The sequence below is a fragment of the Delphinapterus leucas genome, chromosome 4 (genome assembly GCF_059928025.1).
Source record: "Delphinapterus leucas isolate spDelLeu-1000000601 "Yukka" chromosome 4, BTC_Dleu_Yukka2, whole genome shotgun sequence".
Lineage (NCBI taxonomy): Eukaryota > Metazoa > Chordata > Mammalia > Artiodactyla > Monodontidae > Delphinapterus > Delphinapterus leucas.
In genome coordinates, this window is record NC_143132.1 from 3,301,074 (window position 1) to 3,319,423 (window position 18,350).

The 18,350-nt window shown below is 54.4% G+C and overlaps 1 protein-coding gene across 44 annotated transcripts in view; it reads right to left on the reverse strand.

The window, feature by feature from the left end:
- Positions 1-5,877: 5,877 nt before the first annotated feature.
- The window catches only part of SLC37A1 (solute carrier family 37 member 1), a 76,156-nt gene continuing 63,683 nt past the window's right edge, over positions 5,878-18,350 (reverse strand). For 23 of the 44 annotated variants that reach the window (XM_089910197.1, XM_089910205.1, XM_089910189.1 and 20 more), the window contains 6 exons: positions 17,053-17,131; positions 14,767-15,127; positions 11,354-11,451; positions 10,400-10,549; positions 7,577-7,641; positions 6,428-6,791 (listed from right to left, as the gene is read on the reverse strand). In XM_089910197.1, coding sequence (XP_089766323.1) covers positions 6,552-6,791; positions 7,577-7,641; positions 10,400-10,549; positions 11,354-11,451; positions 14,767-15,127; positions 17,053-17,131 — 993 coding nt within the window. In that variant the 3' untranslated portion in view covers positions 6,428-6,551. The other 21 variants (XM_089910176.1, XM_089910175.1, XM_089910171.1 and 18 more) reach the window with 21 other exon arrangements.

Consider the following 18,350-nt stretch of genomic DNA (forward strand, 5'->3'; position numbering starts at 1 on the left):
TTGCAGGTCCCGTGAGCCCTCCAGCCCCTTGGCTGAGGGGGGGAGCCCCTGGTGGTCTGTCAGTGGCCGGGACCCCTGGAGCGTGGGCGGTCCCATGGGTTGGGAGGCATGAGTCACGGTAGCTGGAAGGAGTGCTGTAAAGACAAGGGCGTCTCCAGGGGTACTGGCCATCAGAGGTCTGCTGGACTCGGCATTTATAAGGGATGGTGGGCAAAGCTCAGACCAGTGGCCGGCAGGCCTGGGCTGGTCTCCACTGGGCCTCTCTTTGGGTCTCAGGGTCCTCCATCATCAAGTGACGTCTGTCAGCTCCGAGCTTGTGATTTGTGCCCACATCGAGCCTCTGCTACGCTTCACCCAGCTCGGCCCGCCTCCCCCACGTCAGCCCCCACTTCCGCCATCACAGCCTCAGCCTTGCTGTGGCCAGGATCGGCAGGCCTCCCGAGTCTCTGCTCTGAGGCCCGCTGACCACCTCCTCTGCCCGTCCGGACCGTGCAGCACTGTCCTTCCATCAGGCCCTCAGTCCCCCTACCACCCGCCCCTTCACCCACCGGGGATCCCGTCCCCCTTCCCTGGCTCCCCCTGCACCTCCCTCCCTCCTTCCCTGGCCCTGCCAGTCCTGGTTAAGGCAGTGCCCACTGTGGATGGTGCCCACTGACCATCCTGCCAGCTTGCCCGGGTCCCTGGACGGCTCACTCCATCCCGTCACTGAGTCCTCTGCTCAACTACCCCTTCCTCAAACACGACCACCCGATGTAAAATAACCTCTTCCCTCCTGTCCCCTCGCGCTGGTTTAGTTTCTCCTAGAACTGGCCCCCCGACGCAGCACCGCTGGTCTATCTGCTGCTCTGGTCTATGTCCCACAGAATCAACCCCACAAGGCAGGGGCTGCACTCACCCTGCTTGTCGCTGGTTTTCTCCAGCACCAGGAGACACGTGTGTTGGATGAAAGAATGACACCGGTCTACTGATTGGGTTTGAAGTCATGACTCCAGGCACCCGAGAGGTGTCTTCACGGGTGTGGCTACCCGGCCGGGGGTTCTGAACGCAGCACTTGTGCAGTTGGTGACATCTGATGTCCCTGAGGTTGTGGCAGGGTCCTAGGCTCCACAGCCCTGCTGCCGCTGCTGCAGCCCCTGGGAGGACGTGCTGAAACACAGCTGGCCCGGGAGACCACAACCCACAACAGTGGTCTTTACTTTCTCTCTAGTGTTACCCCTACTTTCAAAATTAACTTTATTACTTGTTCTGATTATAAAAATAAGACATGTCTCCTTAAAACCTGAAGACAAGAGAGGAAGACATTGTACAGGTCAGGGTTCCAACAGACACACAGAACCAGTAGGGGACTACACATGCACACCCACACATGACACACACAGACACACACAAGCCAAGCGGAAAACCAGCCATCAGAGACGGGGACCAGCTCCAGGAGGTACTCTGCCGGGCAGAAAGAAAGAGGCCAGCAGCCCAACAGGAAAACGGGCAAAAGCTCTCAAGAGGCCAGCGCAGGTGCCCGGGGGCCGCCGACACACGACAGGAAACACACCCTCGCTTGCTGCAGTACAGGGAAACTGGTGAAAGGTCAGAATAATGTTGACTTTGAAGGGCAGGGAGGCCCGGGGCCCTCTCCAGGATAGGAGTAACCTTCTACCTTTTGCCCTGGATCCCTGCTACATGGCTGTGAAGTTACAATCATTGATCACTTGTACATGAAGGGGTGAGGGGCTCCCCTGGAACGGGGCTGGTTCTCGCTTAGGGGGTAGAGGGAAGGCAGTACTGGCCTCAGCCTTTTGGGGTCAGACACGTTGTGGAGAGAATGCTGTAGCCCTAGTCCTCTGGAGCAAGCCACCTGCTTCTGTGGCCCCCAAAGCACCTGGCTTTTCTGGTGCAAATGCAACCCACGCGGGGACCTCAGTCACGTTGACTACGACACACAAAGATATGTTTTGGCCAGGGTTATCTGTTTTTGGTTGTAGGTTTAGTTTGACTCAAAGTAGTAAAAATAGTCTAAATCGATCTATTTTAAACACTGGTGGACCCGTGCACACTTAACACACATGTGTGATGTGTCCCGGCCGGACAGTAAGCCATTTGGTGCTGTTGGGAAATCATCAATAAGTAAAACCAATGGGAAGAGGAGAGGAAATGGTGTTTAGGACACAGGTACCCAGACATCCGACTGAAAAGGAAAGGGGGGATGAGCCCATCTAAAGGGGCAAACCTCTAGCAGCCTGCCCGCCTTCTGAGCTGCGGGACACGGCCCGGCTCTGCCAGCGGGGTACCCCCTGCAATGGCTCAGTGGGGCCAGGACCTTCCGTCAAGATGTCACAAGGTCCCCATTTGGTTCACAGTGAGTTTGGAGGTGACGCCCCTGCCTTGTCACGGAAGCATCTCAGCTGGGATGGTGACTCACCAGTGTCAGGGTCAGGCTTTGTGTGGGTCTAGGGTGCCAGCTCCTGTGCTTTATTTGGGGTGTGGGGGAGTCCAGCTCCTGGCGTGGAACCCCTTCCCCGTGGCGGTGTCACTGCCCTCGGGGCCCCGCTCTCATGGGCCTTGGTAAAGTGGCCCCAGTCAGTTAGCGCCCTCGGCAGCGGCCAGGTGGGAACAGGCCGGGGATGGGGACACTTAACCACGCTTCCTTAGAAGCATATCAGGAAGTCTGAGCCTTCAGGGGACAGTGACACCAGGCTGACTGGTGAAAGGGTGACTTGAAAGGAACTGACTGGCTCAGCTGGAGAGGCAGGCCAGCCCAGCACCTGGAAGGACTGAGACAGGCTGGGACTCGGGACCCTTTGCTGCGGGGCTTGCACCTGGACAAACGTCTTCTCAAGCAACAAAATACAAAGAAAGTATAAGGGACTAAAAATAACCGCGTGCACGCACAGCTGGGGCAAATTAATGACAGCAAGATATAAAAAGACCAAAACCCAAGTGCCACTTCTGCAGAGCCAAGAGCAAAGGTGGGGCACTGCGCGTGCCCCCTGCACACACCGCCACCTAAGGGGTGGGCAGACCACCTAAGTTGCCCCTCCGGCCTGACCCCTGGACACACCCCTCCCCTCACCCCATGTAAGGAACAGCTCGCCCCGCCCTCGGGGAGCAGGCAAGCAAGGGAACCTGGGGTTTGTTGCCGATCCCGCCTGCTGCAGCAGGGGTCCCAGTAAAGCCCTGCCTGAATTTCTTGTCTGGCCTCTGATCAACTTCTATTGGTTAAGGAGGCCAAGAACGCTGATCGGTAACAGGATGAGCCCAGAACCCGTGTCCATTCCTGGCGGGGGGCGGTGGGACCTTTCAGACACCCTAGAGGAGGACGCCCACAGGCCACCCTAACCCGAACGGGCTGCACGACGTGCAGGGGCCGCACAGTGGCAGGGAGAGCACGCGAGCCCCCTCCGGCTGACTGTGGCCCCGGGCTCCCCGTCTGGCCTGCAGGTCCTGTCTAAGCCTGGGTGGGGTCGCGGCTTCGCCGTGATGGCTTCACGGGCCACGGCCGCCGCAGCCACGGGCCCTGTGCTTGGGTTTACTGCTCTGCCGTTGCTGTGTTGAGTCCTGCAGGGTGTTCTCTCTGGATCTGTGGTTTGTAGTGAAGCCCGGTGGGGCAGTGTTAAGGGGCTGTAGGACTGGATCCTCAGCGGTCCCGTGATCCTGTCTCCTACCGCCCCTTCCCAGGGAAGAGGGAAAACGTTTCATATTCTAGTACTTTGAACAGCACTTTCTTCTGACTTTTGAACAAGGGGCCCATGTGTTCGTTTGACACTGGGCTCTGGTTGGAGAAACAGAAGCCTGCCAGCCCGGCCAGTGAGCAGAGGAGCTGCCGGCACTTCCCAGCCTGGCAGACCTGGGGCGCCCCGGAAGCCAGGCTGCTGAGGCTCCTTGGGGACACTCCACGTGACGCACAGTGTGCGTCACTCACAGCAGCCCCTGCACCCCCACAGCCAGCCTCCAAGCCATCCACCCTGGAGCCCCCATCCCCGGCGGGGGGGGTGGGGGTGGTGGGCAGCCACGCAGCTCCCTGCCCTGCAAGTTTCCCTCCTATTCCGGGTGTGTCTGGTGGGTCACTGGTTACAGGTCACGATAAGATGAGCAGTTTTCGAAAACAAATGGATGGTTACTGAAGGGGAAACGTGGGTTGCGGGGGTGGGGGGAGGGATGAATTAGGAGTTTGGGATTCACATACACACACGACTATATATAAAATAGACAGCCAACAAGATCCTACTGTAGAGCACAGGGAGCTCTACTCAATATTCTGTAATGACCTATATGGGAAAAGAACCTGAAGAATGAATGTATGTACATGTATAACTGAATCACTTTGCTGTACACCTGCAACTAACGCGATGTTGTAAATCAACTCTACTCCAATAAAAGTTTTTAAAAAGGGTGAGCAGAGAGGGGAGGCAGCATTCACAAACTCCTACAGCAATGTGGCAGAGTGCTTGTATGTGTATTGAATCTAATGATAAAAAATTATGACATGTTCTTTTTCCAGTTCATTTTTTCCAATAATTTATTTTTATTGGATTTTACAAGCTGGTGATCGGAGGGGGTTCTGGTTTTTGACTTTGAGGGGGCTCTTTATTATGGCGAGTTTCTAGGACCAGTTTCTCTTTCATTTGTGATCGGAGGGCTGTAGCCCTGCCCCTGGCTCCTTCACTGCCCCTGTCACAAGCTTGCATTTCAATCACCCTGGGCATTTCTTATGGATTTGAATAGGAAAATCTTACCAACATATAAATTCAAGAAGGGCGGAGTTATATTTCCACACGAATACAAGCATGTAGGCACCACGGCTGGCTACTTGCAGAAGGATATTATCCCAGCTACTGCGCGGAATGAAACGATGTATTTTTATACTGAAATCATAGACTTTTTTCCTTAAAAGTCAGGATGAAATCTTCCATTCATGGAGAGAGAATGCTTCAGCCAAGCTGCTTTAGAAAATAGCCGTGTGTGAGCCTCCTTTTCTAAAGGGGTCCACTCTCCCCTCCAAGGGCGTTGTTTGCTGTCCCTTTGCAGGCTCAGGACGGCCGCCCCTCTTCCTCTGTGGGTTGTGGAAGATTTTCTTCTAATACCTTAGTGCCCTGGGTTGGGAAAAACAACGATCGCCTCCTAAAAAGCTTTCTGTTGCTGAACCACAACAGAGGGTAGCTATTCTTTGGGGAAGGTGCAAACTTGAATTGGGTCAACTCAAGACCTCACCTGGGCATCTGAGTAGCTCAGGCCCCAGACAGAACTGTGCTCTGAGGCGGGAGCTCTGAGTCTTTTCCTGCCCTTGTTGATGCAATTTAGTAACGAAAAAAGGACAGAGGCTGTATGGTAGCAAGGGGGCCGCAGCCTGCAGGGCACAGACAATCCCTGGAGGGCCACCACGATCCCTGGAGGCCGGCGAGAAGGATGCTTACAGCCAAGGGCACGGAGGGAGAATGAGAAGGACGGTGGGCCAGAGGCAGAGGGTGAGACACGGGATGCCGGAGGGACAGAAGGATGAGGCTGAGTGAACCGTGTGTGCGAAGCTGTATGGAATCCACTTAGTGTTGATGGAAATTTTATCTTTAGTAGGAGGAAACTTTCTAAGTGTGTAAATAACTTTGGTTAATAAAAAAGCAAGCTCCCTGTGAGGACCAGTGTGTTCAGAAGGGCCCTCACCTCGCCTGCCCGCCACTGGAGAGCGGGGACAACAAGACGGCCGTGATCTATGGCCAGACCCTGACCATGGCCCCAGGGACAGCCTGCCTTTCAGTGCACAGGTGTTAACACCCGGCACCCTGTCTGACAAAGACGTGTGTCACCTTAGAAGATGCCTGTTCTGAGAAGGACGTCTGAAAGCCTGCCCTGAACTGTGCAGTTTTCAAGTGCAGCCCTGATCCTGCCGGTGTGACAGTTCATGGTCAAGGACAAACCTTGGGGTATTCCTTGCATCACATGATTTACAAAATACCCAGCCGCTGGGTTTGCTGGGGCCTGGGCACGACCTTCTGTGTAGACTGGGGACTTGTCCGCAAGCAGGTGACCCCCTCTCTGCTGGAAACGGTCTCTGCTTCCAGCTGCAAAACCACGGACTGTGTCCGACCCTGAGAAAACCAAGAGCACGAAGCTCTATTTGGAAGTTTTCTTTTTTGAATGTAATGGAGACGTGAGCAGAAATAACCAACATTCTGCCTGAGTTGGTTTTTCTTTTAAACATTTTATTTCAAAGGTCAACAACCGAGAGGCAACACCCGAGGAAACAAGCGGTTAGAGAACAATCGGAGCTTGTCTGAATCAATGACAAGATGCCACGTATGTTCCCTAAGCTTCTGTAACACATCACCCATTTCAATAAATAAATCCGCTCCAGTGCTGTGTCACCAAGGACAGGCCCAGGTCTGTGCGTGGCGTCATGGGGGGAGACAGAGGGCTGGGCTGGGGGCCCGGCCTCGCCGCGTCCTCCCCGCGACCCCACCCGGGGCCAGTGGCTTCGGGGCCCTTGGGGCTCCGGTGACGGGAACCCCCGGGGTTCCGGGGCGGCCGTCTGTCCTCCAGTCTGTCCACAGGCTTTGACGGCTTCACCGCAGTCCACCCTGGACCGTTTCCGGGTGGGTGCAGAGCAGGGGGAAGTGCTGGGGACATCTTTTGGGTGACATGATGGGTCTGAGCTCTGTCTTGGTTTTGATGCAGATGTCAGCTCTGTCCTTGCAGAGGCGTCTCTGCTGTCCGCACCCCGACTGCCTGCAGCATCCTGACTGTCCCCCGGCACGTTCCTGCCATCTGAGCTCCACCCACTCCGACATTCCGCGCTGAAATACCTGAGAGAGACCGAGGCTGCCCTGGGTGCCGCACACCAGTCCCGGCCGCTGCCACTCAGGATGCGGAGGGGCCACCCGGCGCCCCGAGGTGCCAGCTCATGGGGCTCAGCGGGCGGCAGCCAGCACCGCCCACAAGCTGCTCCACCACTGCCGGGGAGCTCCACGGCCCGGCTGACACAGTACCAGGATTTCTCAAAGTGGCTTGTGTGTCTTTCCCAGGTGAATGTGCAAAAGGCAAGGGTAAATCACTCTTTTCAACACAGGATCCTTTATTTGAACTCTTCCTTGAAAGACAGTTTGTGAAGGACTGGCCCAGCCTCCCTCCACGGGACTCGAGGGGTCAGTGCTCCTTAAACCTGCAAGAGGAGGGTGAAACAGCAGCTGGTCTCCCAGCCTGCAGCGCTCAATTCACGCCCAAAGCGCAGAGCCTGGAGCTTCTCCCTTCCTGTCCTGAGGCCTTGGGGACAGAAAAGGGGAGAGGACACAGGAAGGGGGAGCAGAGCCAGGCTGAGCCTGGGAGCTGCTATGTTTGTCCGAAAGCTGCAGCTCAAAGAGCAGAAAAGAGGTAAATTTCCCTCACATTTTTTCACTCCATTTTGAGGAAAGGTTGCCGGGATCGTACCCACACCAGGTATTGATTAGGAAAGGAAAAATGAGCGTGAATGAGGCGTGCAGTGCCAGGGACCACGGGTGAGGTGTGGTCTCCTAGGAGAAGCAGGTGTGGCGGCAGACAGGCCGGGCTGGCGCTCAGAGGCTGAGGGGCGCAGGGGGCAGGGCGCACTTACAGAGCTTGGTTTCCCGTCGCCGACCCCGGGCAGCTCAGCTCCTTGTGTATGAGGCGGAGAAGGAACTGCACCCAGAGCAAAGACAAGGCCACGGTTACTGCTGGGAGACCCTGCGGGTGGTGCCCTGCTGGCAGCGGGAAGGTGCCAGAGCAGCCCCGCCCCCCGGGAGCCCAACCCAGCGGGCGCTCAAGTTCACCGTGTCTGCGGCTCTCCCGTGGGGCGCTGGGGACCGGCTGCCCACGGAGGGACCTCTTCCTCAGAACGTAAAGAACTTAAAAGCCTCAAGCAGAGTGGTGGGAGTGCCCCGCACAGCTGCCCACGGGCCGGGTCCCAGGGCAGGGCTGCTGGGCACCGAGTCCCGTGTGTCACTGCGGAGGCCGTGCTCCTGGGAATAACGCCCTTAGGACAGATTCCAGCCAGAAGGAATCTGGTTTAAAATGAAACCAGTCCAGTCATAAAGTGTCCAAATGGGAAAAAGAGTGAGGACAAGGTGACCCATGGTCACGGTGACACTGGGGGAGACCAGGGTAACGGAGGACCAGGCGAGGGTCCGCAGCCAGCAGCACCGGAGGGCTGCCCGGCCATCCTTGGAGCAGCCCTGTTTCATGGGGTAACTTCTGCGAGAGCCCCGGCCCTGCCGCCTCAGGGCCTGCTGGTCGCCCCACCAACTTCTCAGACGTGACAAAAGCAGCCGTCTGTGTACACTGCCCAGCAGGGAGAGGGCCTCTTGGCCCCAGAGCCCGCCCAGGTGGCTGCAGCCCCGTGTGACGGGGGTCAGAGGGAGAGGGGAAGGCCCGGGGCTCGGAGAGCAGGGCCCCAGGTGTGATCACAGCCAGACAGTCCGCAGGCCCCCAGGGTCACCTGCCGGGTTCGTGGAGGTCCAGCCTCAGACGTGGAAGGAGGTGAAACTGGCCTACTGACCCCAGAAGAGAAGAGGCATGTCTGGTCTTTTTTTTTTTTTTTGCGGTACGCGGGCCTCTCACTGCTGTGGCCTCTCCCATCGCGGAGCACAGGCTCCGGACGCGCAGGCTCAGCGGCCATGGCTCACGGGCCCAGCCGCTCCGCGGCATGTGGGATCCTCCCGGACCGGGGCACGAACCCGTGTTCCCTGCATCGGCAGGCGGACGCTCAACCCCTGCGCCACCAGGGAATCCCGTGTCTGATCTTTAAGGCTGAAAAGACTGTCCTCAGTGGAACCACCGAGCCGTCTGCTGGCTGTCCTTCTCGCTCTCTCTCCTGCAGCGATTTTGGCTGTAGTCTCTCATCTAACCTAGCCGGTGCCTCGGCCTCGCAGTTATTGTTTGCCTGTTATGTGTTTTCCCTTTCTGACATTTCAGGTGTGTTTCCTGTAAGTAACTGGAGTCGGGGTTTCCAAGCCAGTCTGCCGTCTGCTGGTGACCGCAGACCCGCTGGGATCCTCTCCCACACCCCCCACTCCCAGCTCTTTTCTCTTCAACGACTGCTTCGACCTCAGGTTCTCCAGTTTCTTCCTCTGGGACTCCTGCTGGACGGTGCCGGGCCGTCTCCTCTGAGCCTCCAATCTCTATCTGCTCCCTAGTATTTTCCATCTTCCCCTTTCTGGGCTCATCCTGGATGATTTCCTTATACCTGTATGTCACCAGCTCCGTCTTTTTTAGTTCTTGTTCTTCGCACGTGAATTCAGTTCCTTCTTTGCCATCTTTAGTAATTTCTTTTTTCATCTTTTTTAATTGGAGTCTAGTTGATTTACAGTGTGGTGCCAATCTCTGCTGTACGGCAAAGTGGCTCCGTTATGCACATATAGACGCTCTTTTTTCATATTCTTTTCCATTACGGTTTATCCCTGGAGGTTGGATATAGTTCCCTGTGCGCTACAGTAGGTCCTTGTTGCTTATCCATCCTCTGTATAATCGTTGGCATCTGCTGACCCCAAACTCCCGACCCTTCCCTCCCCCACTCCCCCTTCCCCTTGGCCACCACAATCTGTTCTCTATGTCTGTGAGTTTGTTTCTGTTTTGCAGATAGGTTCATTTGTGCCATATTCTAGATTCCACATACAGGTGATATCATATGGTATTTGCCTTTCCCTTTCTGACTTACTTCACTCAGTATGATCATCTTAGTAATGTTACAAGTGTTCATTTGTACGGTTTATGCGATAACCCTTTTACCTGCCGTTTGGGGGTCTGTTTGTTGTGCCTGTCACTGCATCGCAGCGGGCCGTTCCCTACTGTTTCCTGATTTGGGAGTGTGAGCTCACGTGCAGCTGGGTGTTAGAGGCCCCACGCGGCGGGGGGTGAACTTTGTTCCTCTCACATGGTTTGGGATTTGCTTCTGCCGAAGAACCAGGTACATCACCACCCTAGAACCAACTTTACTTAATTTTTGGTAGGTGTTACATAATATTTACATAATGCTAAGTTAAAAAATGGAAGGTGACTGTAAGCAGGTCCATGGCTAAAAGTTCTCAGGGAGGACTTCCCCCCAGTCTGGCGTGTGGGCTGAGACGGCACACATCCTGGCTGTCTTCTGTACCAGTGTGCAAACGTGCATGCTTTCACTACACGCAGGGACCCCCGACGGTCTGGGCTTGATGAGGGGTCTCCACTTCCAGCTCCGCATCCTGGGCCAGCCCAGCACCGCGCCTCTTAGTCCCAGGGCTGTGGGAGGGGAGGCATAACCACCCAGCCCCTCAATTCCTGAGACCGACGACTCACCCTGGCTGCTCCAGCATCAGCCTGGGTACTTATTTTAGTTATCTTTACATTCTGGGGCCCTGGGGATATCCTTTCCTTTCTTACGAGTTTAGCTGTGCTTTAAAAGGAAGTTTAGTGTATATATTACCTGGTATTTCTGAAATTGAAGTGTTTTCAGCCTTAAACAGCCATAACGATGGAAGTTTCACTGCTACTTGGCGGAAATGATCTGGGGACTTAATTGAAGAGCTGCTTTTAACACCTAACACGTTCATAAGTTGACAGTTGGTATTTGATTCTGTATGAAATGGGGGGAGCCGTGTCTTAGGGCTTCCGGGAATGAAAACATAAAGGTTTCATTTAATTGATGGAGCTGATATTTCCAAGATCCTCAACTCATTTGTAATGGGATCAACATTCGGTTTTCCGGGTGACATGAGAGGAGACGGTGGCTTCAGGTCTGGGCCCCTGCGCGGGGTGACCAGTCGGGGAGGCGCGGTGGCCACTCCTGCAGGTGGCCGCTGCAGGGCTGTGCCGTCGGGACCGGCCTTCTCCATCCAGGGGAAAGCCTCCGACCTTCGCGTGCAGGAGGGGACAGACGCGGGGCGCAGAGACCGCGGTGCTCAGCGCTGCATGGGCGGCCCCGGCTCCTGTTCTGAACTCTAGAACAGTTTGGGTGCGGGAACCAGCTGCTTCCCCAGTGCGGCCGACTGGGGGCAGGAGGGGTGTGGGAGCAGTCATGGCACCGGGTAGGAGGCCAGCTAAGTGCACCGTCCCCTTTAACCCCCACAGTAAATCCCGTCCCTGGTGCCGTTATTCTGCCCACTTCACAGGTGGATGCTTCGGAGCAGAGGGGCTCAAGAACCCGCCCGAGGCACACACGAGCCCCCTCTCAGCCTCTTTCCCAACCTGCTGGAAACCACATGCTGCTGCTTCGGACATCTGTTTAAACCAGAGAAAGGGCCTAGGACCACGAACATTTAGGGGTCTGTCACCGGCCCAAACGCTGCCAAGAGCCGCAGGAAAAAGTGCCCCCGGTGTGTGGCTGACAGCCACAGAGACACTCGTGAAAGCTGCTTGGCTGAAAAGCAAGATGACTCACCACTAAAGCACAGGCGTCTGCAAACACCAGCATGTAGAACACGTTGCTCCATCCCGACGGGGAGAGGAGCCCGGCCAGCAATGGGCCCAGCGCTGCTCCTGGAACGAGGCAAAGGGACACACGTGGTGCTGTGCGCAGAAAACTCTGGAATGTGACTACCCAAAATACCCAGGCCCAGTAAATATACAGGAAGGTGCTCGATGCCTTACTCCTAACTTAAAAAAGCACGTTAAGGGGACTTCCCTGGCGGTCCAGTGGTTAAGACGTCAAGCTTCCACTTCAGGGGGCGTGGGTTCGATCCCTGGTTGGGGAACTAAGATCCCGCAAGCCATGGAGCATGACCCCAAAAAAGAAAAACCACATTAAACGTTAAAATTTCACTCTCACCTGTCAGATTGATAAGGGATAAAAAAGCCTGGTACTTGTACTGGTGAAGGCAGGATTGGTCCAAGCTTTTTTTGGAGGCAAATCTAAAAATGTGTCTTCACTTTACAATATCCATTCTTTTGACCCAACAATCCCATTAAAAAATTATTATAAAGTAGTCAGAACCTAATGCACAACCTTAGACATTCTTATGCTATAAAAATATTTGGTTAAATATGAATAAGGTTGGTAGATGTTAATACTGTATCACTGTTAACTTCCTGATTCTCATCATTGTACTGTGGTTATACCAGGAATTCCTTGTTTTGGGGGAATACACGCTGAACACATAGCTATTGGTAAAAGGGGCAGCATGTCTGCGATTTACTCTTAAGTGGTTTGGGAAAAAACATGCACGTGTATATTCATAAGTATACACTCATGTGTGTATGCATATGCGCCCGTGTGTGGGTGTGTATGTACAGGGACAGAGAAAAGAGAGAGGGAGGGAGGGAGGGAATGATAAAGCAAATGTGATTTCTTTGTACTATTTTTGAAACCTTTTTGTAAGTCTCAAATTATGTCAAAATAATTTTAAAAAAAACGATAAAACGAAAGCAAATATTCCTCAAAATATCCAGAAATATCTGTTTAAGAATGTTTGTTGCCACAGCTGTTTACTTTCCTAAGAGAGACTGGAATAAGTTATGAAACGCGTGGAGGATGGCTCAGTGGCTCGGAACAGGAAGAAGCATGGAGAATTCCCACCAAGTTACTGACTGAGCTTTAACCTCTGAGAGAGAGGTTGATGAGGGCCTTTCCTAGGTTAGACGTGCTAGTGTTAAGTGTTCACAAAGAGTGCTTACTACTTTTATAATCGGAGAAGCAACTGTGTTTTTTGAAAGCCACAGAAGGACTCCAGGTCAACGTGGATTGTTCACACGTGTTTATCTCTTCCCTCCCGAACACCCCAGGATGAACCATAACTGAGTTAAAAAAAAATGAAAACCCACAAGGAGACGGGTGGATGAGAGAAGGCACTGCTTTTGAGGATGGGATTTAAAGGGCGTGACTGGCATGGTTTTCCTTGCTCACGAGAAGGGGCCGGGGACTCCCAGCTCAGAGCCAGACTGCCCAAGTGCACGAGGCAGGGGCGGAGGGGCGGTAGGAGAAAACGGGATCTGGCTGAGACTCTTCTATAATGAACGGTTAGATACGACCCTCCGGCCCCTCTGATCCCAGGTTTCTCCTCCTCAGCATCACTACTCAGTGATCACCCCCCCCACACCCACACCCCAGGAGAGCAGAAGCTTAACCTTGCCTCCCAGTGGCAAGAATGCTGGCCGTGAGGTCACACCCCTGTGGGTCCTGGGGGGGCGGGTCTCCTCCTCCAGACCCCAGTCGGACCCCAAAGACCAGCAGTTGACATGCGCCCCGTGCAAAAGGGGCTTCTGACGAGTTCTTAGTGGCTCCGTCTTAAATATGAATATATGATGGGATGGCCGAGGTTCACCCGTGTAGAGGAAAAAGCCTCAACGTGAAAGCAGACAAGCCGGGAGGAGGGGGAATCTGGAGGAAATAAAGAAACCGTGGAGAAGAACATTCCCCGGAAAATGTCATACCCTCGGAGAACTAACAGAAAAAGCAGTTGAATCATGCGAAACTCCCACTTTTGTGTCTGAAAACCATCCAGCTTCAGCAATTTCACAGCATTCAATCTCACAACACTGCATCCAAGAAGAACAGGATGCACTGAAAGGGCAGGATGACACTAATGAATATAACATTGTGATGTCTGAAATAAAAAGTTCAGTACGGAAGTTGGAAAAGAAAGCCAAGAACATCTCGGAGAAAGCAGAGGAGAACAAAGACATCGTCAGGCAAAAGGAAAAAAGAAAATTGAAGGATGAATCCAGAAAGTTAAACATCCAACTAATGGGTTTTCTAGGAAGACAAAAACAGGAGAGGAGACTTGTCAAAGAGAAAACACAGCACACTTTCCCAGGGATGCAGGGCATGTGTTTCCAGACTGGGTGGGCCCCAGGTGCCCAGGGCATGGGGGATGCAAAGAGGCTGCAGAGGTAAAGTGAGCCTGGGGGCCTCCAAGAGGAAAGACCAGAGGTCAGAGGTGGAGGCCTGGGCTAAGGGTGACAACGGGCTTCTCTGTGGTGACAGTGGGAGCTAGAAGACACTAGAATTCTGGAGAAAAAGGACTCTCAGCTAGAATTCTATACCCAGACAGACTATCCACCAAGGGAGAGAACTGAATCCAGACCCCACAGACTCCCAAGCTCTCAAATCTGCCTCCTGCAAACTATTCCTTGGAAGCTACTAGGAGACGCTTTCTACCAAAGAGGAGAAGTAAACACGGGGTCTAGAAAACAGGGGTCCACCGTGGCCAAGACATGAAAGGGGCTTGCAGGAGGGCAGTACAAGCAGCTCTGGGATGGGAGCCGTGTCCTAGGCAGAGCACAGGGGTCACGTGGCTGCAGGGCCCCTCACAGGCTGCCGGCCATGCTGGAGAGGAAGGAACAGCCGAGACAGAAAAGTAAACAAAAAGGAAAACAGGACGTTTGTTACTTTGCGGAAAACCAAGAACGTGCATATTAAGGGTGTAATAGTTAAAGTTTATTTCTGGGCTCAAGAGTGAGTGAGGTTAAGCACTCAGGATGGCTGGGGAGGATGAGAGGAGGGGCCGTGGGGAGCAGGGTCCCCAGCTTCCTCACCAGGAGGACAGCAGAGAAGGTCAAAAGGTGACGGATCAAGAAACGTGTGAATGTGTACGTGGGGAAGACTGGAAAGAATGGTCGAAAGTGATGGCTTCTAGAAAGAGGGGGCGGAGGGGCGTGGGCGGGCGACGGTCATTTTGCATTATATACGTTTCTAAGACTACTGTCTGGTTTCTAAAGTAACACTGTGTGTTACTTTGAGAAAATAAAAATTAACTTGAAGCAATTCAGGGCTCTATCTAATCGCTCTGCATAAACATAAAGAAACAGCCAGCCTTGCAGCCCACTGGGATGCAGTTCTCAACCCTGTGAACGCACCAAACACATGAGCTGGTGTCCCTGCAACCGTCTGGCTCTGGTGAATTGCGAGAAGGCACCAGCTTGTTCACAATTAGTCGAGCTCTGTCTCCGTTGGAACCAACATTTACAACATTTAATAAATACATCAGGGTGAACGCCCTTGTGAACAGAATTTCTGCTGGAACTGTGTGCATTTCTGCTTGAGCCTGGCTTTGCTTCCATCTACTTGGGCAGCACGTAAGCAGAGAAACAGTGGGGGAGACACAGTGGTGGACGTGCCTGCCTGCCGTTTCCATGGCGACCACCTCCTCTGTCCCGGTGCACCGGGGTTGCCAGAGCCCCTGGAGTCCAAGGCTCAGCCAGACCCAGGATGCAGGACCTGCAGCGAGGGATGGTCTGAGTTAGCCTCTGCCCTCCTTCTGTGAGGGGTGACAGGTGTCCAGAGCTGGGCTTTGGCTCCTCCTGCAGCTCAGAGCCTGCCCCCGATTAGAGACGCAGAGTCTCTACCCGGGGCCAAGAACTTCTGCTTCCCTCTTGTTTTGAGAAGATCAAGAAAAATGTGTTCTTTAGGCTCCTTCATAATTTCCTTCTTTTTAACCCCCCATCTTCTGCTTTAAAATGCAATCAGGGCTGCCGGCCAAGCTCCCAATTTGCTTTCAGAAAAGGGTGTCACGGTGGGCGCTGGACTGACTCAGACAGACGCCTCTGTGGACAGAAGGTAGAGAGGATGTGGCCGGGTCACACAGCCCCTCAGAGCCGTGCTCAGCCCAGGAGTCTCCCGACAGCGCATCTTCCAGGCTGTGGGAAACTTCTCAGGGGCCATGTGAGCCCGGGGGGGCGTGCTGGCAGACCGCGGACACCCGTCACACGGCACGGCCCCCTGCCCTACCTCCCTAACCCCAGACCTGTACCCCGGCTCCCAAGAGGTGCCCCCGAGGGGATGTTCTCACCGAGGACATCAGAGTGGTGAGGTCACTATCACAGTGCGGCACGAGCAGGGACTGCGGAGGCCCTGTCCCAGTGAGCCGTGCAGGTAGCCTCTGCTACCCGGCCCCTCTTCTTCGAACCCGACAGCCTGGATGGGAGACCGCCCGGCCCACCTGCGATCTCCCGTCTTAGAGCCACCGGGCAATTCCTTCCTCACCCACTTACTGAGTGCCTGCTCCATCCCAGGCACCGTCCCGGGGCTCAGAGTACAACCGAGAACGAAACAAACTCCTGTCCTCCTGGGGCTTCCATTCAGGTGCAGGGAGAGAGGACAGTACAGAGCAGACAGGTGGACGGTGCTCCAGAGGAGGGCGGGCCAGCGGGGAGAGGCCCTGAGCCTGGGCAGGGAGGGGTCCGCACGTCCCAGACAGGGTGGACCGAGGAGGGCCGATGGAGAGGCCAGTATTGGGTGGAACTGTGCTTACAGAGCCGCTTTTGTCCGGCAAGCGCTTGGTTTACTGCTACAAGGGTGGTCCAGACCCCCCAGGGCCCCTCCCCACCTGGCCTGCCCTCTCTCTCATTGTCCCCCTACTTCAGGGGCCTGGGGCAGCAGGTGACACATCAGGATGCAACCGAGATCCTCTGCAGCAGCCATTGGGGCCACTCCAGCCCACCTCCCAGCTTCAGTTCCCGTGTCTCCAGCAAGGGGCCCTCACCGACACAGGAGCCCGGGGCAGGCAGCTCTGGGGTCTTGGCGGAAGGGGTCCCGGTCTGTGTGCTCCTCCCAAGAGGCTCAACAAAGGTCATGGACTTTGCTGTCAGCCTTCTGACTCACGGATCAGGACGGGCTTGCTGTTTACCAGCTCCCATCGGCCCAGCTCAGAGTGGCGAGTTGCTCCTTTTTCCCTCCAGAATATGCTACTGCATTCTCTCCAAGATCCTTAACGGGGCTGGTAACACTCGGAGTCTTGTGTGCCACGGGACCCACCAGTTCACCTGTTATTTATATTGAAATAAGATCCTATCTCCCTTGAAACGACTGTGATAAACACTCAGTGGCCCAGAGGCCCGTGGGCCATAGTCTGCCCACCACCAGCTTGGAAGAAAACCTGGGTCCCCCTCCTTTCACACCGAGGAAATCTTGTTTTGCCAGCCACGTGCGCAGGTCTCCTCTGGAACCATCCGACCAAAGAGGATAGGCAGGGCCAGCCACCTGTTTGCTCTGGGTTTGCACGTGCTTTTGATCTGCTCACATTTTAAGAAGGCCAGCTGATCCTGATATCACCAAGGCAACTGGAATCCTGGGCGTCTGTTAACTAGGATGTGACGATGTGTCTCCCCTAGGGCCACAATGATGGGCTAAAAGCATCCACGTACCTACAGACCCAGTTCCGTCAATGATGGCGGTCACGGTGGCCAGGGCGTGGGAGTTTCCCTTCAGACTTTTATGAGTCCCCTAGAAGAGAGGGAAACACAAACGTGAAACACGTCCCAGCAACAGCAGAGGCAGAAATAAACCTACACTTCCTCTATGACAATTCACCCAAATCACTTCGCAAAGCAAAACGGGTACTTCCATCAGAAAATTTAAGTTCTGTTCCATCCCAATCTCACCTTGGAAAAAGATGCAAAGTTTCAAGTGCTTTTAATAGTAAGAACTCATCAGAAATACTTGTCCAAGTATATTCTAGTTTGGAAAAGGTCTTAGAATTCTCTTCAGTAAGCAAATCTTTCCTCGGCACAATCACCGAGGCACCTTATCGGCCAGCGTGGAAAATGAAAAGATGAATGGTGTTCGTCCGGTCCCTAAGCTGTGCCAGTGCTAATGCCTGCGTCCATGAGTCTGCCTGGGGCTTTCTGTGCCATGGGTGAGACACCTCTGCAGTGTCTACTTAGTGGCAAGTGCCCGGGGACGGGTAACAGGGCAGGACCCAAGAAACCAACGGAGGGGGCACAAGTCCTAAATGAAAAACCAACAGGACCTCTAGTTTTCAAAAAGCACACGTACAGGTTTGGGGGGAAAAAAATCACAAACTGAGGACAATAAAAGGAAAACATAAAGCAGGAAAAATAGTGCCTGGAAGCCTAAAACTGTACAAATAAACCAAAGCTTGTAAAATACAAGTGCTTGTGTGTGTACGCAACCATCTACAGTATAAAATAAAGCACACACACGACGAGTTAATCCCCCAGAATCCATGTCTTCTGGAATCTGCGAAAGTCCCTCCTCCGCCCTCTAACTCCATGAGGGCAAACACGCTGCTGGGCCGGTGTACACCCTTCCCGAATTTTCTGTGCTCACACAGACAGGAGCCTGAGCCCTCGTGGCGACGAGGAAGAGAAAAGCACCCCCTCCTTCCTCTTCTGCTCTCTGCTCCCCTGTCAGGACAGGACTTCTGGTTCTGCCTGGAAGAAAAGAGCCTGGGACGCTGAAGACAGTGCGTGAGGGCAGACTGGTGGCTCTACGAGGGCCGAGGGCCAGGCAGACACACCGCCCGCGGCCCTAAGAGAAGGGGACGCGGGAGCAGGCATGGGGACTGCAGAGACATGGGCTTGCTGTGGTTTCTAAACGGGAGAGTGAGCTGGAGGCTGGTGGGTTCTGGGTCTGATGCAGAAAGGACTTGAGAGACGCCGAAGTGAAGAGGGGGTCACTGGAGCTGGCAGGAAAGTTCAAG